The sequence below is a fragment of the Mustela erminea genome, chromosome 1, assembly GCF_009829155.1.
Source record: "Mustela erminea isolate mMusErm1 chromosome 1, mMusErm1.Pri, whole genome shotgun sequence".
In the NCBI taxonomy this organism is placed as follows: domain Eukaryota; kingdom Metazoa; phylum Chordata; class Mammalia; order Carnivora; family Mustelidae; genus Mustela; species Mustela erminea.
In genome coordinates this window covers 20880010-20904387 of record NC_045614.1, presented here as the reverse complement: position 1 = coordinate 20904387, position 24378 = coordinate 20880010, and the positions used below count along the sequence as shown (strand labels likewise).

General features: G+C 51.5%; 3 protein-coding genes across 5 annotated transcripts in view; 1 reads left to right on the top strand and 2 right to left on the bottom strand.

The window, feature by feature from the left end:
- DCAF1 (DDB1 and CUL4 associated factor 1) overlaps positions 1 to 11080 on the top strand; it is an 82572-nt gene extending 71492 nt beyond the window's left edge. For all 3 annotated transcript variants that reach the window (XM_032321012.1, XM_032321003.1, XM_032321022.1), the window contains 2 exons: positions 5734 to 5986; positions 10118 to 11080. In XM_032321012.1, coding sequence (XP_032176903.1) covers positions 5734 to 5986; positions 10118 to 10176 — 312 coding nt within the window. In that variant the 3' untranslated portion in view covers positions 10177 to 11080. The remainder of the gene's footprint in view (positions 1 to 5733; positions 5987 to 10117) is intronic.
- A 3358-nt stretch (positions 11081 to 14438) lies between these two features.
- On the bottom strand, positions 14439 to 17647 carry RBM15B (RNA binding motif protein 15B). Its single transcript, XM_032320990.1, has one exon. The coding sequence runs from the start codon at positions 17475 to 17477 to the stop codon at positions 14799 to 14801; it is 2679 nt and encodes an 892-aa protein (XP_032176881.1). The 5' UTR covers positions 17478 to 17647; the 3' UTR covers positions 14439 to 14798.
- A 2123-nt stretch (positions 17648 to 19770) lies between these two features.
- Positions 19771 to 24111, bottom strand: MANF (mesencephalic astrocyte derived neurotrophic factor). Its single transcript, XM_032340480.1, has 5 exons — positions 23842 to 24111; positions 23543 to 23768; positions 22685 to 22812; positions 21821 to 21962; positions 19771 to 20210 (listed from the first exon to the last, which is right to left on the bottom strand). Exons 1-5 carry the CDS (start codon positions 24109 to 24111, stop codon positions 20026 to 20028), a joined length of 951 nt encoding a protein of 316 aa, XP_032196371.1. The 3' UTR covers positions 19771 to 20025.
- Between the last annotated feature and the right edge of the window lie 267 nt (positions 24112 to 24378).

Sequence of the window (24378 nt, the reverse complement as noted above, 5' to 3'; positions counted from 1 at the left end):
ATTTTAGTACATTTCAGCTAATTATAGTTAACCTTAAATTAAAAAAGCAAAAACAAGAGAATAATGCTCTCTTTTCTCCACTCCATTTTGGAATTTGGGACACACTGTCTGCTGTGCTTCCTGTGTGTTCTCCACTGCCTAGAAGTGGATGGTAAGAATCTTTACTGATTACACACCTCCTGTAAGCCTGGACATTGATTCCTGAAAGGTCGTTTTCTCCCCTCTAAATTTTTTTTTTAACTTTTTAAAAAAAAGATTTTATTTATTTATTTGACAGAGGAGAGAGAGAGATCACAAGTAGGCAGAGAGGCAGGCAGAGAGAGAGGAAAAACAGGCTCCCCGCTGAGCAGAGAGCCTGACGCAGGGCTTGATCCCAGGACCCTGAGATCATAAGGCAGAGGCTTAACCCACAGAGCCATCCAGGCGCCCTCCCCCTCCCCCGCTAAATTTTTAAAGTATCTCTGAGTTAGATTCTGTCTGTGAGGAGAAAAATACAAGTGTTTATGACTCTGAAATGAGCCTTTTACTGATTGTTAACACCAGGAACAAGTGTCAGAAGGAGAAGCAGGAGATTACCTTTTATAAAATATGACATGTTGAATGAATTGTCAAGAGAGTATGCTTGGTTTTTATTATTTATTTAAAATATTTATTTACTTGAGAGAGAGAGCACAAATGGGGGGGTAGCAGGCGGAGGAAGAGGGAGAAGCAGGCCCTCCACCAAGCAGGGAACCCTGTGTGGGGCTTGAACTCAGGACCTTGGGATCATGACCTGAGCTGAGGGCAGACGCTCAACTGACTGAGCCATCCAGGTGCCCTTAGACTCAGGTTTTAATTACATTTTTATAAAGCTATCATACTGTTTAGATTAACAGTTCTTAAAGCATGACCAGAGGTTTGTTTTTCTAAGACGTTGGTTGTATTTTTGAAGGTAATATAAGCTAGAAACTATTTCTCTTGAAAATGAGACATATATTCAAGAAGAATTTTGAATGGTCTAGAAACAAATGCACTAATTAAAAATAATCAAATTATTTAAGTCCTAGAGAACAAGACAGTTGGATGTAGCAGAGAAGGTCAGTGGATTACCTGGAATCAGCTTTTTGGTTCTGTCCCTGGGAGTCTGTGGCTAGGGTATATTACAGAAAAGGAGAACTTTAGAACCAGAAGGTACTCAGAGGACATCTTCATTAGGGTTGCCTTCACAGTTCCTGGGCAAACTTTCTGAAATTCACCTGGGTGAGCTTCACTTAGAAAGGCTGGTTCTGTCAACCTGGACCCTGGGTGAGGTTTAGGAATATTTTGGAAAACTTTTTCCCAGGTGCTTCTGATGATCACATCTGAGTAGGAGCCACTGATTGAATTAAATCACCTCTTTAACAAGAAATTGAGTTTCATGGAAGTTGGCATTAGATCAGTAAATAGTGCTTCTGCTGTATTTCTGGAATATGGGCCATATTGATGGAGCTCCTGGGGTTTTGGATCTGGAAATGGATAAGACCATAGAGAGCTGGAGGGACTGGAGACGAGGAAGAGAAAGGGAGAAAGTGCGTGAGGAGGGAGCATTCCGTGAGGGTAACGGGAGTGGACAGGAGGGAGTCCTGGGGACCTTACATTTGTGGGAAACAGTAGTGAACTGGCTGTGAAGCCACTGGAGTAGGAGAAGTGAAAGATATGTGAGATTTTCACCTGGTAACTGGGAGAAGTATAGAAGTTGCTGGCTTTAATGGTGCTTTGAGTTCAGTTTTAGAATTAAGAGATTTTAAGTTTCTGTGGTACAAATGGGTGGAGCCGTCTGAGAGTTCAAAGATTCAGGAATTAGTGGAAATTATGAAGGCAGAAATTAAAGTTGTAGGAACCTCTGTGCAAAGGAGATCCGCAAGAGACCAGGTACAGATGAGCCCCTGTGGAGGCCAGGATTGTTGTCACCAGAGAGAAGCCCCCTGGTTGGCCTCCAGGCCTGCCTGTTCCTTTAGGAAGGTTGCAGTCCTTGTAACAGGAGCAGCAAACTTTTGTTGAACACTTCGTGTATGCTAGCTACTTTCCAAAGAGATTATTTACATACATGCATGCACGTTTTCCCCCCTTTAAATGCTAACAACAACCCTAGGAGGCTAAGGAAATCATCCCTAAGTCAGTTATTGTATCAGTAGAGTTCAGTGGCAGCATCCTGGCTCTGGAGCAAACACTGTTAATTGCTGCCCTGTGGAGTGCTGTGGGCAAAAGCCGGACTGTCCAGTGTTGGGAGAAGAGGGAGTGAGGGATTGAGTAAGCAAGTGGTGGCGAGTCCCTGGAGGTGGGGAATAGGGTTTGGGTGGAAGCAGTGTGGAGCCTGTGTGGATGGGAAGTGCTTAGGTTATGGCAGCCTGGCCCTCCTCAGAGAAGAGGAGAAGCCAGTGGGGAGAAGGGTGAAGGTGGGTGTGTGGGAGGTGTGGTGGGTGGCTGAGGTAATAACATCCGGAGAGGACTGTGGCTCAGAGCATGAGTGGAAGGTTGGCTTCCTACTCAGACCTGGGTTAAGTAAGGTTTAGATGTGGAGATGGGACCAGAGGGCAGCTGTGGGAGCTTGTGCCAGTTGACTTCTCTGTATAGGAGGGGAGTGGGTTGGTTAATCTGCAGGGCTTTGGGGCTTTGGACAACCATGAAATTGGCTTAGCAGTGGAATTGGGAAGAGTTTTGGTATTCTTCCTATAGGAGAATTCATTAGAAGTTCAAAACATCCTGGCCCTGCGTTCCTCTAATTCTGTTTCCAAGGCCTTAAATTCTTAGAGAATTTTTTAAAACCCCATTATATTCCTAGATCTAAAACCTTATTTAAATGTTGTTTGAGAGGATTCTGGATTTTAGCAAGATTTTTTTTTTTCATTAGGTAATCATTTCTAGTTTTTTTTTTAAACCACTGTTTGACCACTTTTTAAATCTTTAGATATGAAAGGAAGGGGTTCATGTTGCCAATCAGGTACTTAAACCAGCAAAGAATCCTCCTAAAATTACTTCCTAGACTCTCTTCTGAGTTCAGCTACAGAATTAGACCCTACAGTATTTTGTTTTCCCTCCCTCCCTCTTTCTCCTTTTTTCTTTCTTTCAAGTTTTTTTTTTTTTTTTTTCTTTAAATCTGAGAGAGAGAGCACTACAGGAGGGAGGGACAGAGAGAGAGGGAGAAGCAGAATCCCCGCTGAGCAGGGAGCCCAACGGGGAGCTTAATCCCAGGACCCTGAGATCATGACCTGAGCTGAAGGCAGATGCCCAACTGACTGAGCCACCCAGGTGCCCCAGATTGTACAGTATTTTGGACAAATCTTGTGAGTGCGTTTCATGATTCAGGTTTCAGATTTAAAATTTAGAAAGTAAGTTTATGGCCGTATCCATGTGTAACAAAATACATGTTAAACCAGTATTGATCATTAACCATAAAGTTTAAATGATGGAATGATTTATTTTACTTGAGATTCAGGTAGAGCCTCCCCTTCCTACTCATTTCCCTTACCTTGTCATGGTCACATAAATTCTCATGGTCTTCTAGGATGAATATATATAAACTATTTCTTCTACTACAAAATTAAGTAAAGGTTTTGAATTCGTAGTCTTCTGGAATAATTTGGAACGTTTTCTGTAGTTCAGAGCTCAGACCCTGATTGACCTATTTTTCTAGGATTTCTTTTGATTTAGGACCTTCTTTGCATTTCTCCTGGATCAGGTAGGCTTTGGTGTTTTTAGAAATGAAAAAGAATGGTTTTCCTAAATCTGTTGGCTAAGAGATGTCTGTTTGGACCACGTAACCTGTTACATACCTACACAACTGAGGACCTTTAAAAGTTATGGGACATTGAAAATTTATGTTAATTGCCCAGGTTCTCATGCCATGTAATTGGCAGAGCTAGGATTCTAACCCAGGTGTGTTTGATCCCAAAGCCTGGGCATTTTCTCCTGTCCCACTCATTAAATAATGCCATATGTGTAATCAGTAACTATGTATTTTAGGATCAAAACTAAAAATAAAAAAGTTATCTTAAATTCGAAATGAATAATTATATTGTCCCATAGAGGCTTAAGAAACACAGGGCTTTGGATACTTTTTTCTTTAATGTACTCGTTTTTAACTGTGGTACTTTATTAATGGATTAGAACTAATTTTGGTCAAGGCCATGAAAATATGCCTGGAAAAAAGAGGCAAAAATTGTAATCTGGTAAGCACTTTGGATTTTTCCCTGAATCTTGACCCTTCTCCCTTTTTCCAATATTTGTGTGAGCTGATAAGCTTGTAGGGGGGTTAAGGAGCTTGTCTGTGTCTCAGTTTGTCATTACTGCCTCTAAGCACTGGTAACGCCTTTCCAATAAGTGAATACTTAGTAGCCATCTGTATGGAGGAGATAATGTGGCCTAAGCTGTAGAACAGTGGTCTCAGGCGTCATATGTATTTTCATATTCAAGCATGTGCAAGCTGTGGTCCAGACACTTCTGTACAAGTCTTAGGTTTACTGAGTAAAGGGGTTAGTCTTTCCCATGTAGCTGCTGGAAATTGTTAAAAGTCTTAAGTCAAACAGCATATCAAAAAGTCTCTAAGGGGTGGTTCCAAAATTATCAAAAGTCCATAAAGGCATGGCTACTCTAATAAATATGAGTGTACTTTATATTATAGCTGATGAACACTAGTGGTCAAATAAGGACAAAATTTTAGGTTTTATTTGATTGGCATGCAGCAACACTTAAAAATGTATTTTACGCTATTTTTTTTTTCTGTATACGTTGGGCTTGTTCTTTCTTAACTTTCATTAGGCTGATGTTTTAAATGAATTTTATATTTTATTATTGCAGGAATTAGAATACTTTTGCTACTCGCAAGGTTGGCACTTGGTGTTCAAGCAGAAGGAAAAGTGAATGATGGTCACATTTACTTGGGAACACCTGTTATCCTTATCAAAACAGGGGTCTTTATTTCCTTTCAACAGGAAAGAACATAATTTGGATTCTAGTGCAAAGTTGAAATTTGTGGCAGAGGCTAGAATGTACCCTTTCAAAGCCCAGGGTACCCAGAGCCAGTAATATATTTCATTAGGTTTTTTTGGAAGTTTTCCTGATTTTGGAAAGATCTCTTAAGAATGGAGGGAAGGACGGTTTCTCTAGCATACTTTGTGTTTTCGCGTGTGTGGCTTGTAATAGAAATTGTAGATACCTGTTATGTTCTGTATTACATAGTCAGTTTTGTTGGACATTTAGATCATTGGATACTTATGATAGGGCTGTTAGAGATTTACTCACTTGCTTGGTTATAAGATGAAGAGCAAGACCTTGAAGGGCTTTGGAGCTGACTCAGCAGCTGTGTGCTTCCTCTGTCTTGTTAAAGCATTGCTTTTTTGTTCCAGTGGCCCAACTGATTTCACTTGGCTTGGTTGATGCAGGAGAAGAGAGAAGAGCTCCCTTGGTTTTATTAGTTATTTAGGAATCTAAAATATTGATGGCTGAGACATCTGTGAATGAATTTTGTGTTTTCTTGGATAAGGACTGTGTGACCAGTAATGCCTTTGTGGAGTGACCAGTAATCCTTGTCTAAGATGTGCTTTGAGTATCTTGAGGAACCTGTGTCTGTCTCGATCTTCATTAGATCACCTAGATTATCACTTTTTACTGACAGTTTCTCCCCAGTCCTTTGGGAAGAAGGGAAAGACTTCCCGTGTGGCCCACATGGGTTAGGTCTCTGTGTTTTTCCTAATGGACCTCATGCTCTCTTACCAGGAAGAGGAAGAACAGGAGGAAGAAGATGATGATGAAGATGATGACGACACTGATGACCTAGATGAGCTTGACACTGACCAGTTGCTGGAGGCGGAGTTGGAGGAGGATGACAACAACGAGAACGCAGGGGAGGATGGGGACAATGACTTTTCTCCCTCTGATGAGGAGCTAGCAAACCTTCTAGAGGAGGGAGAGGATGGGGAGGATGAAGACTCTGATGCAGACGAGGAAGTGGAACTGATCCTGGGGGACAGTAAGTCTAGGGCCGACCCTGAGGCTGAGCCTTGGCACCCAGGGGAAGGTCCCTTCCCTGTACTCTCCCAGCAGGCAAGCCCCACCAGGTTCTGTGCCCATCTGTAGGTTCACCACTCTGGCCCCTTGAGAAAAAGCAGTTTCACATCTCTGATCCTCTGCTCTCTCACCAGACTGTGTTGCTAAAAGGCTGTTATCTCATCTTTAAAATAGAGGTTTGCAAACTTTTTCTGTAAAGGTTGGACAGTTAAATATTTTATGCTTTGTGGGCCATATGTGTCTCTTGTAAGCCTTTAAGTCACAGCTCTGCTGTTATGATGTCAAAGCAGCCAGAGACCAGGTGTAAGTTAGTGATCATGGCTGTGTCTTAGAAGTAAAACTTTACTTACAAGAATGCGTGGTAGGCTTGGTTTGGCCCATGGGCCGCAGTTCGTTGACTCCTGTTTTAGAGGATTAGCCTTAGAATGGAAGGCCAAAGGTAGTTTTTCCTGAGAGGCAGGAGTTTTTCCTGGAATGGGCAGCTGCTTACAGGGTGCTGTGCCTGCTCCTTTCTAAAGTTACAAAGTAAAAGCCCTCTTGTGGAGGAGTCTTTTCCTGTGTTTTTGCCTGAGGCCTCTTAAAGGCCAGGTGACAAACGTTTCTCTTTGGCTTGTTTTGTCATCCTTGCTTCCTCTAAATTATGAAGTACAAGCTCTAATTTTTCTAGTAATTTCCCTTTAGGACAGGTTTCTGAGGTCAGGTTTTCTCCTGACTGTGCTAACGAATCCTGAATAAACCAGCTACTAGTTCTAAGAGTCTTCTATCTCTGCAGTTACATTCTGTCCACTTCAAGAGGATCTGTCTGGCAGCATCACAGATGTATGTCACTGTTGACAGACGTGTGCTTGCTGTGGTCCTGGTTCTTGTGCTGCCCTAACTGGGGAGTAATCCCTGTGATACCCAGCCTTTTTCTTATAGCTAACCAGGCCAGTGTGCTCGTACCTGTGGCAGGTATGATGCCTAACATGGTAGCCAGTAACTGCATGTGGCCATTATTATTTACATTAAAAATTCATGTCCTTATTTCTTGTCCACATATGACATATTTGGTAGCCGTGTGTGGTTACCATATTGAATAGCATATTTGATATAGAACATTGATATAGAACATTTACAGGATTTCTTTGTGCTGGCCTAGGCCCACCTTATGCCAAGCCTCTTCATTGTAGAGCTTGGTTTTTATAATCACTGGTGTTTGGTGGTAGGAGGAGGAGTGTGCGCACACGTGTGTGTGGTATCAGAGGGTGGGCGACAGTACTTCTTTAAGCCTTTGTGTAAAACATTCTGTTCCATAGTGACCCAAATGCATTTTCTTCGGGATAAATCGTGTATGTGCTTGTAGCCCTCAAATTGAAGGCAGGATGTCTTAGGGGAGACTTTTCTTAAATAAGTCCTCTTGCCAAAGTTGTGTACTGAGGAAGCTCTGTGCAGGCTCTGCCTTCTGTCTGTTCATCCGCTGCTTACCAGCTTCCACACTTGGGGGTTGAGGTGATTCAGGGGGGAGGACTTGCCTTGTCCTAGCCGTGGTCAGAGAGCCAGGGCAGAGGGATTAAGGGCAAGGCCACATATGACAGTATCAAGAGTAAAGGGGCAGTTTTTACTGACCCTTTTTGTCATCTGTGAGTAGGGCCACGTGGGGTACAAGTTCTGTTTCCTTCCAAGTAGCAAGGTAGGCCGGGAGAGCTACTGGTGCTGGTTTGCCTGGTATGAGAGTAGCACCAACTTTTTTATTCTTAATTTGAATATCAAGCCACTAAATTTGTATTTGGCCTGTAAAATTACTGCCTCCTTTAACTGTTCAGGAAATTCCTTCTTTAAGGCCTAAGAGGTACTGGAAAAACCATAATTCATTAGCAATGAGGATATGCCTTTATTGTGGTAGGAATATTTATGATGTGAAAATGCCCTAATAGTTGACAACTTGAGGACTTTTCAGCTTGGGCTCTAGAACTGAGGTGGTGATGCAGAGGTGGCACGAATAGCATGTCCTGCACTGGTGTTTGAGAGCAGCCTCCAGGGGCTTACATCAGAGTAGGCAGAGGGAAATTCTCTGTACCCTTGGTTTGCTGATATTTTGCTTCATTAATCATCTAGGCCATTAGCTTTTAACCTTTCTGAGCTTATAGAGCCTATAGGATGTGAGACTGAGACTATAGAAAACCACATCTCTGTGCCACCCCGTAACTGTGCAAGGCCCCGGATCCCAGAGAGACCCAGTGATTGGTTGCAGATGCAGAATGGCAGCTCTAGGAAGAGAAAACACCTTGACCCTGAGGTCTTTTGTGTGTTCTCTGTTCCAGTCAGTTCTACCGTTCCCAAAGCCTGGATGTTACAGAGCAGCAGGTTAAACATTGTAGGGATTGGTTGTTGCCTTTGCCTCAAAGGGCCTTTCAGGAGAGGTCCTGACCAGGGTCAGGGATCCGGTCTCTTCAACACTTGAGGATGCAGAAAGGCTGAGGAAGGTAGAGAGAGAGGAGCCCTGTGACCACCAAGTGGGAGTCTGTGCCCAGGCCCTGAAAGTTTTCTCAAACACTGCACCTGATAGTTGCTTATGTAAAGATTGTGTCCCTGTCCTCTTCCAGCGGCATTTATACTCCGTACATGTGATGCAGAGTTAAGACTCTTAGCAGCTGCACAGCTGGTGGCCAGGTCTCAGGCCAGTGGTGTGCATTGTGAATCTCAGATTGCGGGAGCACTGGGGGAGTCTCTGGAGGTCTGGCATGGCCCAGGACACCGCACCGGGCTCAGCTTTGGGGGGGCCAGACCCTACCTGTTCCTGTTGGCAGTTCCTTCTGGAGGTCTTGCAGCAAGGACGTTGACGACGCTGTTCAGCTCAGCTCGTCAGGTGTTCCTTCTCCCCACTTCTCGCCAGTAGTCAGGCTGTGCTTGCGCCCTTTTACACCCTGAAGCACTTTTTCCAGACCTCTTTTTTGTTTACATTCAAGACTTTCTTGTATCCCAGCCATGCGGTCGTTGATTTTCCTTTATCTACTTCAGTTTTCTTCGTGAAGGGGATATGGGGAGTGCTGTGGAACCACTGGTGTCCCTCTCCGATGGGAGACCCACACACAGCCTGGGGGCTCAGTCTGTCTGCCCACTTCCTTGGAGACCTTATGGTTTCGCAGCTTCCTGAGCTGTCCTCAAAAGGGGGCACCAAGACCTTTCCCTTATCTTCGCTTGGCAAATACCAGCATCCTTAGGAGCTAGGTAACCATGTTTCTCTCCAGTTTTGATCTGCCAGACATAGTGTACCTCATTTTGAAGTTTCCTTTGCCTAGTTTCACTCCTCACTGGATCCTTCCAGAGGTGTTACTTAATGTGGTCTATTCACTGCCTGAGAAGGCAGATGGTCCAGCAGAGGGCTTCTCCTGTGCAGGAGACATGGTGCCACCTTCTAGGATGTCCTGGCTGCTCCCTGCTGGCCTCCGGCCTCAAGTTTCTGGGTACTTGTCCTCTGTTATTGCCACACGCTGGCCTCTTCCTTTTTGGGAACTTGTTCCCCACTGATTATATTCAAAGGCATAAATCCTGGGTTGATAGCCTCTGCCTTTATGAGGTCTTCTGATAAGAGTGTTGTTGAGGAGTTTAAAAGAAATCTCATTCTTACTTGGGCTCAGCCTGCCTTTTTAGTGGCCCTGTGTGTGTGTCTGTGTGTGTGTGTGTGTGTGTGTGTGTGTGTGCGCGCGCGCGTGCGCGCGCGCTTGCATGCATGCAGGGGGCCAGGCAGGCCTGTGCGCCCGCCCCGGAAGAATGTGAAGGGCGTGAGGCCGAAGGGCTGCGGAGGTTCACTCGTTTCTCCCTCAGCCCTGCCCCTTCAGTGCCCCCCGATTAGGAAGAACCTCTAGAAGGAAGAGAGCATTGCATCCAGGCCCTGTGAAAGGTGCAGGAGCAACAGGTCCCAGGCATGGCCACTGTTGCCAACAAGTATATTCTCCAGAGCCAGCTTCAAGGAGTTAATTGGTGTGTTTTCTTTTTCCTGGAAACGGGTGATTAACTTCGCTCAGGTCTAAATGTATATGTATATAGGGGCTTCCTTCCTGAAAGCTTCCTCTAAGCCTGGTGCATAATCTAGTCTCTCCCTCTTACCTTTCAGCGGACAGCTCTGACAACTCTGATTTGGAAGATGACATCATCTTATCTCTGAATGAGTGAGGAGCCATTCACCATGTGGAAGACATTCTTGACAGGCGAGAAACTGAGTCAGATGAATTGAGAACACCTTCCTTTCCCTTTATCTCCCAGGGCTGGCTTTTAAGGAACTGCATGCCCTGCATTCAGAGGATTATGGCTTAGAGAGCCTCACGGGAACCTGAGGGTCCTTCTAAAACAATAACAACCACAAAAAAGACAACAGGGGTTAGGCCCTATTCTGCTTCCCCCTTCTCCTAGGACGGACAGCTCTTTCCTCAAGGGGAAAAAAAAAACATGTCTCTGGGGTTATTTCACAATATATTTTCTTTGTATAAGGTTCTTTACTTAAAGAACAAGAAATAGTTTTTTATAAAATTTGAAAAGAAAAAAAAAAAAACAAACAAAAAAAACACCAGGCATTTATAACTGAGGGTGTGAACTTATATCCACCAGGTCTCTTGTCCCTGCACTTCATTTTCTATGGAAGAAAATGATGTCTAAAGAACAATATAGAGGCATTTTTACATACGTATTTAAATGAAAAGGAAAATCGTGGTTTCTTAAATTGATAAGGATTAAGAATATTTTATTATAAATATAATATATGATTTTTTTAACCTGTTCTGTTGCCTCACATGCTGTCAGGTTAAGTGATTTTCCTTCATGCCAGAGGTGGGGAGGAAGGCAGTGCTTATTTGCTGAGTAAATGCCTAGATTCACCCACCTTCATGGTTTGGGGGCAGCAAGGTCGTTGTGGATATTGGTTTTGTGGAGTTGAGGATATAAGTTCACTCCCTCTCTTTTTCTTTGTGATTCAGTTTTTCAAAAATTTTTTTCTTCCCTTCCTCCCCAATGTGGAAATTACAAATCAAAGGCCTTTTTCTTTAATGTAAAGTGTATTTATTTAAAAAAAATACAAAATAAACTACAAGTCTGTCTTTGTTTGTTTATGGCCTTTCCCTGTTCTCTTTTACCAAGGAGTGGTGGTCCCTTTCCCTGCAGCTCTAGCCAGCTGGTGGAGAAGAGGCCTTCTGAGAGAGGAGTCCAGGATGGTGGGAACTCATTCTGCACAAATAAAGCACTCGGGGGAGAAAAGTAGCTTAGTCACAGTGTCTAACCCTGGTCTGCTGCCCTCCCCCGAGGGAGTATCGGTCAGTGCCTGAGCAGCACGCTGGGGTAGTGGAGGAGGTGTTCGGGCTTGGTCCCCTGTGGACACATCTGTCTGTCCTGGGTTCTGACTTAAGAAGGCAGCTCTGCAGTACAGATTTGGCGGAGCTGGGGAGTTGTGGAGGAACATGCTGGCAAAGCTGAGGAGTGGTCACCGCTATAGTTGGTTGGGTGACCGTCATTACTGTTTCCTCAAGGGAGAGTTAACAGCGCACGAGAGCTGTCCTTCCCGCCGGGCAGTTTGGGGCAGCGGGGGCTCAGGCAGGCTGCGTGTAGAGCCTGGGCTCTGGCCTCCCAAATCAGCCTGTGGTCGTGGAACTGGGGTACTGCCGGGGGAGTGCCACGTGCTCTGACCTTTTCACTTAACCCACCTCGCCCTGCTTTCCTCCCACAATGAAGAGGGGATGACAGTCTCCTCCTTTGAGTTGCCCAAATAACAGCTTCTTGGTTTCTGTTGTGTAGTTATCAAATAGCTAGAGACTTTTCTCCCTTTGGCGAGAGAAGAGGGGACAAATCTTGTTGTGAAGTAAACAAGCAAGACAAGGCAGCTGAAACTCACCAGGGGCTGGCAAAGCCCTGCTGGGCTCGGAGCACCATACAGTTGGTCACACACTGAGGCGGGCTCGTGTCACACAGGTAGCTCTCGGTCCTTTAGAGAGCAGAGGGCTCAGCCCTTAATGCTGCTTCGTGCCTCTGCTTAAATGGGCTGCTGACACCCAGCGTGGAGTAGCCTGGGCTGCTGGTGCTAGATGCATCAAAAGGAAGCCGGTTAAAAGTCATGAAGGGAGAACACTATTCTAGTCGTGAACTCAGCTGAGCCGCTGGCGGACTCCCTCGACTCTTCCAGCAGCTCTTGGGAGTGCGGCAGGTCTCTGGGGTGGAGATGGGGGCCTCTGTCGGGGAAGCTGAGTTCTGGTTGGCTTGACAACACGCCCTGAGAGGCTCAGGAGACATCAGCCCTCTTTCTTACTATACCGGGGCTTAATTAAGAGTGGAGTGACTTAGGAGAAACATGTACAATACCAGCAAACAATGAGGCAAAATTTGCTGTAGATTGTTTTTTTGCCTTTAAGTGACACGTCAGACAGGACCGAACCCCCAGTTGGAAGCTCTGGACGCCTGCAGTGCAACTGCTCGCTCTCTGGGGCAGGCGGAAATCAATCAGAGCCTTGACCACTCGCCCTGTTAGTCTGTCAGAGAGTTCACAGAACCTGCTGTGTCTTAAGAGCCAGAGGAAGGAAGTGGTGGAGAAGAGGGTCCAAGGAAGAGGAGCAGGAGGAAGGACACACAGCGGGCTGTGGTTCTTTACCACAACTAATTCTTCTGGGGGCCAGAGAACACCTATCCCTGAGGAGTAGACAAGGCAAGGTTTGAAGTGTCTTCTCCAACCAGATTTCCCAGCAGGTTTACATCTGGGGATGCTGCCGGGCGGTGTAGAATTCTGGGTTCTGAGCACCCACTCTGACCAGTCCAGAGAAGTCATGGACTGCACAGGCAAGGCGACTCTGGCCTGTGTGGGACCCAGGCATTTCTCGAAGAACACAGGGAGCCCTGCAACGTGCCTTCAAGACAGCCCTGCCTCGTTCCCTTTGAGCGAGGCCCGCCCCAGCCTCTGGCAGTACGGGCTTCCCTGGGATGGCGGAGCTGTGCTTGGCCGAGTCCCCCATGGACTTGCTCACACCCCTAGCAGTTGTGACCACAGCGCAAGCACAAACTCAAATAAACGCGCTTAAGGCACCCTTCGTTCATGGTTTCTCTTGTGAACGTGCCTGTTCTGTCATGAGCACCAGCTGTGGCCCAGTGAGCAGTACTTCCCCAGGCACTTTCCCCTGTTGATTTTAAATCTCCAAGGTCTCAAAAAGCGACCCCTTTCCCTGTGGAGGCAGGTATCCTCCAGGCAGTCCACACAGCTTCAACCTCTACCTCAGGACAGTTTCTCTCAAAGCATCCCAGCTGTCACCCGTGTTCCTTTGCATAGGCTGGGCTGGGCTGGCCACCAGGACCAGAGAGTGGTGTGCGCAGCAGAACCTGGAGTTCCTGGCCAGTTGCCTCATTTCTCTTACTGAGGCAGCTGTTGGCCCCCAGCTCTGACAGCGATCCTCACGAACACTCTGAACAGTGTATCTGGACTCTGTTCTATGTGACAACTGCTTCTGACTGACTGGGTTCCCTCCCTGGTCCCCAGTGGTGCTGGCTTCATTTGCCCTCTGACCTCATTAGGGACCAGGGATGACTGTATTTTACTCTTTCCAGCCATCTTTCCCTCCCAGCTGGAGGATGCCTCCATATTCCTCCCCAGCTTGGCTTGATTGGCGCTGACTAGCACTGCCCCCAACACCTTGGCACCTGTGACTTCACTTCCCCACAGAAACACCTCCCAGTGGTCCCACCTCGGCAGCAGGGCAAGAGGCTAAGGCCCACCTTATGCCTGGGAAACAGGTACGTCAGGTAAGAGCATCTTCCTAACCTACTGTGCTCCCTTACAGTGTTGCAAAAATTCTTCAGTGCAGGGGTTCAGTGTCCCCTAAAAAGCCTAGCCCCCAAACAAGAAAGGAAGAACCAGAATTCACAAACACTGGGTAAATTTAAAAAATTAGCTAAAAGCAGCTTCTTCCCACCCTCTGTTCTTCTGGCCTCCAGTGTCCCTGGGAGTCCGAGGCAGCTCTGCCTCCAGCTGGGTATTCCTGCGCTGCCACAACAGCCATGTTAAGGCTGAACAAGAGGGGGAGACTGTGTCTGATCTGTGTCCCTGTGGCATCAGTACTGTAGTGGTCTTCCCCCTGGCTACAAGACCACACGACTGCTCAACACTACCTGTTTGCAGAAGGCTTCAAGACTGGGCATGGTGGGACAGTCACAGCTCAAAACGAATGAACAGACAGCGCAGGAAACAAAAACTCTGAAACTACCAAAGGCTATAGTGCTTAGGCTCACGGGCTCTGCTCAGGCAGGCAGGGCAGGGTCCAGAGGCAAAGTGAACCTGCTCTTAGCCACCAACACAGCAGGACTCGGGGCTATACCTGGGCTGCAAAGCTGACGTAGGGCATTTGTGTGCATGCAGTGGGGAAAAGTCTTCCATTCACGGAGGAAAAACTTGATTAAACCAGGACTCTGAACAGGATTAAAAATCCATCCTCTGACAAAGGCTTTACTGACAACTTTCCATACAGTTAGTCAAAAAATAAAAAAAATACAGAACACAGCAGACAGTATCTTGTACACTAGAAATCAACGTGACAGGAGTCCCTTTCTCATTGCTGTAAAAAAACAAAACAAAAAAACAAACAAAACCCCCCCCCCGAAAACTAAGAACTTACTTTTGGTGGGGGTCAGGACTCTGGTCCCCCATCCAATGAACCAAAATAACCCAGCAGAGAATTCAAACCAAGGGGATAGGATGTGGGGAGGGAGTGGTGATCAGATTTTTAAAATAACTGCTTTTGTGACACAAATGCGGAGCTGCAAATAGGTCTGGGCTAGGCAGTGTCTCTTACTATAACTATCACCATGTGTTCTTCTTCTAGCTTGCCCAATGTCCTCAGTGCTGACTGGAGGTACTGCTGTGAAAAGTCGCAGGGTGGGAAGGCATAGAGCATGCCTGTGCTGTCTCTGCCCTTGGACCCCCCCACCGGCAGGCTGATCACCCCCGCCGCCTGCTTCTGTTTCAAGTAGGAGACCAGGTTCCTGAGAAGCCGCCTCTGTAGGCCTGGCTCCACCGCGGGCATCCCCTCCGTGCCAGGCCCGCTGGGGGTCGCCTGGGTGGCGAGGAGCACCGCATAGCCGTTGGGGCTCCCCTGCTTGATCCGACGCGTGACCTCATCGAGCTTGGGCTGGTCCAGTCGCAGACGCTGCGCGATCTTCAGCTGGGTCAGCTTGCTCCCGGAAGTGTGGTCTTTGAGGAGGCCAGTGATAACCCCCTGGTCCCCCTCTAGGATGTGCATAGATGTCGGGAAGCAGCTGTTTTTCAACACCAGGAGCCCATTCCAACCCAGCTGCAGGGTCTGGGCATACTCGGAAAGATTCTTGAGCTTTTTGGTCTCATGTTTTGGCTCTTCCAGAGGCTTGGCCTCAGCCTCAGCGGTCCGATGATTGCGCTCGCTCTCTCGTGTCTTCTTCCCATGAGAAGAGTCTGGAGCCTCGTGGTGGTGGTGGTGGCTCCGCTCCTCAGCCCCATGTCTGCTGTTGCTGAGGGAGTTGCTGCTGCACTCCTTGGTCCCGTCACTGGAGTGGTTCTCCTTACGGCTGCGCTCAGGAGTGCGGTCAGAGCCCCGGTCCACCTGCGGCCCACCACCCTTGGTCCTGCTCCGTTCTTCGTAAGGGGAGTGGGTTGTCCTCCCTCGGTCACTGGAAAGGCTCCTCCGCTTCCGCCTCTCCTCCCAGGGCTTGGGCAGGCCCCGGTCCCCATCTCCCCAGCGCTCCCCACTCCGGCTGCGCACCGACCGGCTGTAGCCCTCCAGGCTGTTCCGGCGGTCAGAGCTTTTACTAGGGCTGGTCCAGTCCCCTTCCAAAAAGGTCCGGTCTCGGTCCGAGTACAGGAGGTGTGGGGGGGTCCTATCCCGCACCCGCAGGTCTGCATCCAGATTTCGGTGCCGGGTATATCCATCTGGCAGCAGCTCGTAATGCACAGGGAGGGGTGAGGGCTGGTACTGCTGGGGATACCGAGTCTCCTCTGCTTTGGCAAAATCCACGCGCAGCCTCCGGTCTGGACCACCCAAGGGAAAGCCCCTCATTTTTGCACAGGCGGCCTGAGCTGCATCCAAGCTCTCGTACTGGATGTAAGCAAAGCTATCTCCCTTGACGTGATCAATGGTCCGAATGCTCCCAAAGCGGTCAAACTCCCGGGCCAGAGCGGCCAGTGAGGTGTTAGGTCCCAGGCCGCCCACCCAGAGGCGAGTGGTGGGGTTGGCCTTGCCATAGCCTATCTTAATGGGGTTTCGGCCAATCACCCGGCCCGACATAGCCACCTTAGCCCTGTGGGCCATGTCTAGGTTTTGGAACTTGAGGAAGGCATACGCACCACCTTGGCCACGGGCAGGTCTCTTAATGACCACTTCCTCAATGATGCCGTACTTCTCAAAGGCCCGCCGCAACTCCACCTCAGACACGCTGTGGTCCAGGTTCCCGATGAAGAGGTTGCGCGTGGCCCGCTGGTCATCTTCAGGCATCAGGTCCTCCTCGCACACAGCAGGGTAGCCGTAGGGGCGCCCACGGTCGTCATACAGCCCGTAGTAGTCCAGGGCTCGCTCCCGGGATAGTCCCACTGCGGCGGCAGCGGCAGCATCCAGGGCAAAGGCTGCTGCAGCGTGGCGGGCGCGGGGCTCTCGCAGAGGCGGGGCAGCTACTGGGGACAGCGAGCGCTGCTTGTACTGGTAGCCGCCGTGCAGGGGTAGGTATCCGAGCGGGTCGGCGGGCGTGGGCGGCCCCGGGGGCGGCGTGGAGGCGGCAGCGCTGCTGCTGCTGCTTCGCCGGCTGCTCCCGCCGCCGCCGCCGCCGCCACGCAGGTACACGGGCTCCACCTTGAGCGGCCGGTCGTAGAGCAGCAGCTGGCGGGCCAGGGCGTGCTGGCGGGCCTCGCGTGCGTCCTGCGGGTGCCGGAAGTTCACGTAGGCCACGCGGCCCAGCTCCGGTGTGTGCGACAGGCGCAAGCTGATCTCGCCAAAGCGCTTGAACTGGTGGAAGAGCCGGTCCTCGAGGTGCTCGGCGGGCAGCGCGGGGCTGAGGCTGCTGATGAGCAGCGTCTTGTACTCGGGCGCGGCTGCCGACGAGCCGGGACCCGCGGGCTCGGCCCCGGGAGGTGGCGGAGGTGGTGGCAGTGGAGACGCGCGGGGTGAAGCACCTGAAGCGCCTGGGTCCCCGGAGGCCTTGCCGCCGCGTCCCCCGCCGCCGGCGCCCGAGCCCGAGGAGCGGCCGCTGCTCGCACGGTGATTTGCGTCCCCGGCGCCGCGGCTGTCACGATGCCCACCCCCGCCGCCCCCGCTACCGCGGGGTTTGTCTCGGGCCCTCGTTGGAACGGGATGCTTGGCGCCGCCCGAGGCCTTGTGCGCCGCCCGCCGCCCGCCCGCCTCCGCCTCCCGTTCGCGCTCCCGCGGCCGCTTGGCCGACGATGACGAGCCGCGCCCGCTCGGGCTCGAGTCTCGCTCGCTCTGCCTCTTCATGGCGCCGGCGCGGCGGGCGGGCGGGCGGCCCGCAGGCCCCTCACAGCGGCGGCGGCGGCGGCCGAGGAGGTAGCGCCCCCGGCGCCGCCATCTTGGACAAAAGGACTCGGCGCGGCGGTGGCGGCGGGGCGGGGCGGGAGCGGCGCCCAGGGGCTGGGCGTCGCGTTATCAGGCTGCGCCGGACTGTCACGTGACCCCGCAGCGGGCGGAGCGGAGCTGCGCCGGGCGGGCGTCATCGGAATGCGCTGCCCCCGTGTCACGTGACCCCAGGGGCGTGCAAGCGAGAGCTGCCCGACAGCGAGCTCTGGCGCCACCGCGTGGCTAAGGGCCCGGGCTACGCGGAGATCCGGGACCTCGCGAGAACCCGGCTGGTTCGCCCTGTCTCCGACTCCAGCGGGCTGCAGGCCCTAGGCCTCCCACTTCCGGCTCGGGGGTCCACGCTGCGTGGAATGGGAGTGGCAGCGTCTTCGGGCGCCCGGCTCCCTCGTCTTGACCCAGAGAGGTCTTTTTACGTGGCATCTCCCCAACCCGGCATCTCCACAGCATCTCCCGACTGTGGTTGGGGATAGACAGGCGAGAGGACCTAAGCACGCCGCTTCCTAGGCCCCGTCCAGGACCCACATCCCACAAAGCAGACATCCTCCGCGTTTACATATCACGCAGCAGCCCCCGGAAAGGCCGCAACGACCATGGGCTAGGAGTGCAAAAGGCGAGGCCCGTCTGAGTTCAGACAGAGAAACCCGAGCCAACAAACCTGCCGTTTACCGAATGGGAATAGTCTCCTTGGTGCCACAACGGTCCACCCTCTAATGCGGCCTCCCGAGCGGATAGTGAGCTGTAATACAGGGCAGCGGCAACGGAGCTAAGGGCGAGGAGGCCAAATCCAATAGTTAACCACAGCTTGCACGCTTACCTCTCACTGGCTAGTGCCTCTATCCACCTCCAGGGCCAGGACCTCTTCAGAGGTGAGGTGTAGCGGCGGGGAGAAGCTCGCCCAGTTGCCCAAGCCCCGTTGGGAACGTGTCACCTCCAGAGAGCTGCTGGGCGCATCGCAGAACCTGACCCAACTTCTGCAAGGAAACCTTAGGGGTGGGGAAGAGAGTTTTCTCTCCTCCCACGGTCATAAATAAAGCTGCTCCTGGAGCAGCTGGGGCAGATGCAAGGGGAAAGCTCTTACAAGAAATACCTGTTAACAGTTGCCTGATCTGAACACTTCCAGAATGAGTTAACCCTTTGTAGATTGCCTTGGGGGTCAGTCCTAGAGCAGTACTGGTTGGGTGGTTTTCCCTGTGCCTGTGTTCAGTGTAACCTGTAGGCCACAGCTGTCCGCCTCCTAAGACTTTCGTGTGGATTTTCCCAGTACCTGGCGGGGCCTCAGGGCACTGCACTTGTCAGATCTTAATAGCCCACCTAATTGCCTTGGCCTGAGAAGTAGTTCAACCTTCTTTCCTCCCTCCTAGAAACCTGGTGTTGAAGATATGAAATGTGGGACTGCTGCTGGCTCTCCTTAGTGGACGCCACAGCAGGTGGTAAGAAGGCCTATGGAGGCAGACTGAATTTAGCAGCATAAATGATGTGATCTGAGATCTTCTTGGGAAGGCACTGCTTTAGTCCTTCCCTTCAGGTGGTCTTGGCAGACCCAAGAAGCCGAGGGGTCTCCACCAAGTCAGAGCTCATGCTGGTAACTGAGTTTCCCAAAGCCAGCCCTGGAGAGGAACTGAAAAACCAGACTCTGGGGACAAGACTTCATTGGTTGGACTTCTCTTGATCAACAAGGCAAAAGGCACCTTCTCACTGACTTTGTATAAACCAACCCGTTAAGTCTTGCAAAACCCCAATTAGGCATCAGAAGCTTGGGACACCAGACCACAAACCAAGTAGACAGCCGGATCTGGATAGTGGTGGGCAGAGGTAGCCAGGCCAAGAGCATGTCTAGAAACGTGAGAGTATTGAACACTGGCAGTTACTGAGGTCATTCTCTGAGAAGGCCCCACGAAAGCCCCTCCCTCATACACCAGATTCAATCCCCTGTGCTCTGCACGGAGCCCCACAGCTTCTGACTCCTCTCCTGGAACTCCCACTTGAAGTCACCTCGGGATGGCGCATCAGGCACAGCCTCCCCACCCCACCCCGCCCCCGCCCCTGACACCTCAGCCCCCGTCCTGCCCTGGCGTCTGTAGCCCTGGTTGCTGAGGGATGAATGTGACAATATTGGACAATTCTTTGTGAACTGGAAAGCATAAACTGGTGGGATCTTCGATAGGGTTGAAATCCCATTTCAGATTCACTTTAATTCTCCAAGGACAGCTAGAAATTTTCTTCCTTTAATAAAAAAATTCCCAGACACACTTTGAAGTCCTAGAGTAAACCAGCAACAGAACAAAGTGAATCTTCCCAGGGGGGCGCTGGAGAGCCAGCTTCGTCAGGAAAGCTCCAGGCTTCAGGCCTGACATTGTCAGGAGCCTGCCTAAAAAATAAATTACAAAAAGGCTGTGGGGAAGACGCAGGTGAGCTGCTTTCCCCTCAGGTGCAGCAGGGACCAGGCCAACTACAAATCAGTCCGTGAACTGGCTGCCTTGGGGGCATATTTAGGCATCAGTTCGTTAATCTTCCGGATGTAGTCAGACTTCTCTGCGCAGCCTTTGCACGTCTCCCCCCAGTCGTCCAGGATCTTCTTCAGCTCTTTGACCCGGAGCTTCTTCAGGTCCACCGTGCTCAGGTCGATCTGCTTGTCTGGAGGAGAAAGCAGGGAGAGCTGGTGGGAGTGGCCACAGATACCCCCACCCCACCCCCAGCCCCAGCCCCAGGAAGGGTCACCCCTGCACAGCCCCCAAGCCCTCAAAGCAAGCAGCCCTACTGGTTGGAGGGGGACAGACATTTCAGACACCTTCAGTTGCGTGTCCGTGCTCACCGCCCCAATCTGGGGGAACTGGCCTGAGGCCCTTTCACCAGAAGGCCGGTCTCACCCTGGCAGCGTCCACCCGGACATGCAGTGCTGCCCAGGACTAGGACAGAGGCCACGTGGTCCTTATAGGACGAACCTTACAGAAGAAATGTGTTGTTGCTCCACACCCCCCGCCGCGCCCAAGTGCCTTGACAACTAGTCACAGTAGAGATGAAGTCACTGCAGAGTGACAGCTCCAGGGTGACAGAGTAGACAGATCCCCTAGTTCCAATTTCCCCACACAGGCCCTGGTTAGGAGCTTACTCCCCATGACTTGTGAGCACAGAGAGACTGTGAGCCAACTGCTCCTGCCCCAGGTCCCTCTCAGGAGACTAGGCATCCTTGACACAAGTAGGCAAACACAGGCCCTTGGATACTCGAGTTACAATAAAATATGATGGTTTTATAGAAAAGGATAACTATTCCTGGTCCTGACTCTGAGGACCTGGCCTGCTTTTTTTCACCAGAGATCCGTTCGACAAGAGGGGTGCCGCAGCGCCCGGAATTCTTGGGCCTGCCTGTCTGCACACAGCATTTCTCTTCAAAATAATAAAAATCACTGGGCCGGGTGCCTGGGTGGCTCAGTGGGTTAAGCCGCTGCCTTCGGCTCAGGTCATGATCTCAGGGTCCTGGGATCGAATCCCGCATCCGGCTTTCTGCTCAGCAGGGAGCCTGCTTCCTCCTCTCTCTCTCTGCCTGCCTCTCTGCCTACTTGTGATCTCTCTCTGTCAAATAAATAAATAAAATCTTTAAAAAAAAAAAAAAATCACTGGGCCTTCAGCAGGATGAGCCAATTAAACCCAGGTCAGGCCACATCCCTTCTCCTCTCAAAAACCCGTGTTGCTAGGGCCTGGGTGGCTCAGCTGGTTGAGCGTCCGACTCTCGATTTCAGCTCAGGTCATGGTATCGGGGGTTGTGGGACCAAGCCCCGCACAGGGCTGTATACTCAGTGGGGAGCCAGCTTGAGATTCTCCCCCTGCTCCCCCCTTCTCTAAAATAAATCAGTCCTGGGGAGGAAAAACCTCTCTGTGCCCCTGCAAACCAAAACCAAACAAAACCACGTTCCCAACTTCACTCAGATTAAAGACCTAAAGCCGAATGTTCACCAGCCTGCGAGGCCCTGTGCCCTGCCCACCCGTCCTACACTGTGTCCTCTGCCTGCAACACTCTTCCTCTGGGCTGATCCGCCGCCTTTGAAGTCTGCTGAGTGTCATCTCCTCCATGAGGCCTCTCCTGCCAGATTCGTACCCCCGACCCCTCACTTGGCACCACCGGTCTACAACACAGCTCACTGGCCGCGCTCTTGTCTCTCACCCGCCTCTCCCAGCTAGAAAGCCAGCTCCGTGAAGCCTGAGCGTGAAGGCTCTGTGCTGATTCAGTAAGGACTGGCCACACTCACCATATTTGAGCTCACAGATCTGGCTGTCCTTCTTCTTAAGCTTCTCACAGACCTTCTCCACAGGGATGTGGTGAGCCAGGGGCTTGGACACCTCATTGATGATCTTAGTGGCAGCGTCATCTGTGGCCCCGATGTAGTAGCACTGCAGCAAGAGAGGACAGTGGCCTTCAGGCGGTTCCACCGGAGGGCCTTCTCCTCCACAACACACTGACCGCTCAAAACCTCTCTCTCTGGCAGGGCCTCATGCTCCCATGCCCTGCCTGTACTGGCAGTCAGGTTCGGTCAGTGTAAACCCTGGGCTCTTAATACATGCCCAGTTCCAGAGCTGACAGCCTCCAAATAAGTTTATGCGTCACCAGGATTCAGACCTTTAAACAGAGAGACAAACCAGCGACTGCCAGGGAAATTAAAGCTACAAAAGTCCTTGGTTCATCAGTAAGGCTCTTGTCCTCAAATCAGCACTAGCCGCCCCCCCACCCCCTGCCCAGTTTGTTATCTTCTTGTGTCCTTGCACACGGCCTCTCCTGCTCACAATGGCTCTTCCCTCTGCCAGAGATGCTCTTCCTCAGAGTCTTGACTATTCTACCTGCATCTACATCTACCCTCTCTGCCACAGCACCCTGGTCATTTTCTCCAGTACACTCATCCCATGGCATCATTTGCCGAACTGTCATTTCTCCCCACTGATCCCCCCAGTGCCCGGCACACAGTAGGTACTTAGTCAATACTAACGTGATAAAAAAAATAGCCCAACTCCAGAATGCATGAAAGCACTCAAGTCCCACACCAGCACACTGACACAACTGGCACACCTCCTGAGCACAAGGGGGCAGGGCCAGCCAGGGAGGGGAACCAGCTACTCACCAACCGATTCTCTTTGCCTCTTGCTTCCCGGCAGAATTTTATAAGTTCTTTTTCAATAGAGGACGGTGAGAATGTGACATCTCTGTCTTTGAGGTCCTGATAAAATCTTCCCAGATAGGAGATACAGACTGGAAAAGAGGGGGAAGGGAGATGCTCAGCAATCACCAAGTTGCACCCCAATCCACCAGGAGGGAACACTGTCAGCAATTTTAATAGGAGACACGGAGGTGAGTTTTTCCATCACCGGGGTTTCTCAAGTGCCCACAGGCCGATAGAACCCGGCTCCGGGTTGCTGGGGTCCCCTGGTGCACCCAGGGCACGCGGGGAACGAGCATCACCAAATGACCCACACACGGCTCCTCCCTGCTCCTTCCACAAAGTTTATGCCGAGACTGAACACGTGTCCTTGAGATGGGCTCACTGTGACCTCATAAGAGGCCAAACCGGAGAGCGAAGACAAAAACGATCCAAATGCTTCTCATTTCCAAACACAACACCGAACCCCGAGGTGCGGCTCCGCAAGCCCACCGGACCCGGCGCGGTGCTCAAGGCTGGCCCTAGGAGCTCCGGACCTGAGCCAGGGAGAGCCTCTGCCCCAGTGATGGGGAAGGACACAAACTCCGGCGTTATCGCAATGTCAAGCCAAGTTTTCTGCACGATCTGGTCCCAACTTTTTCTTGTCGGACTAGCTTCCTAGGCCCGGGAGCTGTTTCCTAGGCCGGCGTCTTCTCCTTCTCGGGCGGACCCCGCTGGGACCGGCCGCCGCCCCCTCCCGTTCCAGCCCCGGCCTCTCGGCCGTTCGGTGGTGTTCAGCGCCGCCAAGCCAGCCTTGGCGCGCGAACCCCAAACCCGCCGCACCTTCGCAGTCGCCCGGCCGCAACGTCCGGCCGCCCGGCAACACGCTCAGAGCAAGCGCCACCGCCAGCCCGTGCGTGGCCCACATCCTCCACCTCCACCTCCTCCTCCTCCGCCGCCGCCGCCCGACTGAACCGCGCCCGCCGCGAGGCGCTACCTCCAGGTCCCGGCCGCGCGCCGTAGTTCCCCATTGGCGGGCGGCCCCCGCGCCCTCCCACACGCCGCGCTCCTATTGGTCCACGCGCCTGGGAGCCCAGACCGGCGGCTCCACGCTGCCCTTTCCTATTGGCTGGTAGCGTCACCCGCCCTAGCCCTAGACAGTTGTCGGCCGCTGATTGAACCAGGGCGTCCGGCCGGAAGTGGCCGCGGGGGCGGCGGAAGCGGCCCGGGCCGCCATCTTGAGTAGGGGCAGCGGCGGTCCCTGAAGCCGGAAGGCTCGGGCTGGAGTGGGGTTCGGCGGTAGGTCCGCGCCTCCAGAATTGTCCCCGGTACCCTCTGCTCTGGGCCCTATGCTGGCCCGAGAAGCCCCTAGGACTTCCCCTTTCGGGGTCCCGACTCGTGGCGCAGGCCATCATCTCTTGCATCAATTGCTGCGCAAAGGGCAGGCTTCGGGTGACTGTCCTTGCCATTTTTTAAAACGATCCCGAGTGGGGGACCTAGGCTTCGGGGAGCGCCCGCGATTCCTGCCGACCAGGCCCGAAGGTGCGCATTAGGCTGGAGGCCGCCTTTTTCGGGCTGACCGGACACCAGCTCGGGTTGGAGGATTTCCCATAGGAAGCAACCTCCCTCCCCAAGCTGCCGTCCCAGGCCCAAGGAAAGCGCCTGGCCTGGTTAGGCGC

What these genes read in the sequence shown, in the direction of transcription:
- RBM15B (XM_032320990.1), bottom strand. Translation starts at nt 17,477, where the DNA reads ATGAAGAGGCAGAGCGAGCGAGACTCGAGCCCGAGCGGGCGCGGCTCG.
- MANF (XM_032340480.1), bottom strand. Translation starts at nt 24,111, where the DNA reads ATGGCCTGCGCCACGAGTCGGGACCCCGAAAGGGGAAGTCCTAGGGGC. An exon ending in GCGGCCGGGCGACTGCGAAG is followed by an intron (nt 22,813 to 23,542) that starts GTGCGGCGGGTT and finishes CCTCTTTTCCAG; the next exon opens with TCTGTATCTCCTATCTGGGA. An exon ending in GATCTGTGAGCTCAAATATG is followed by an intron (nt 20,211 to 21,820) that starts GTGAGTGTGGCC and finishes TTTCTCCTCCAG; the next exon opens with ACAAGCAGATCGACCTGAGC.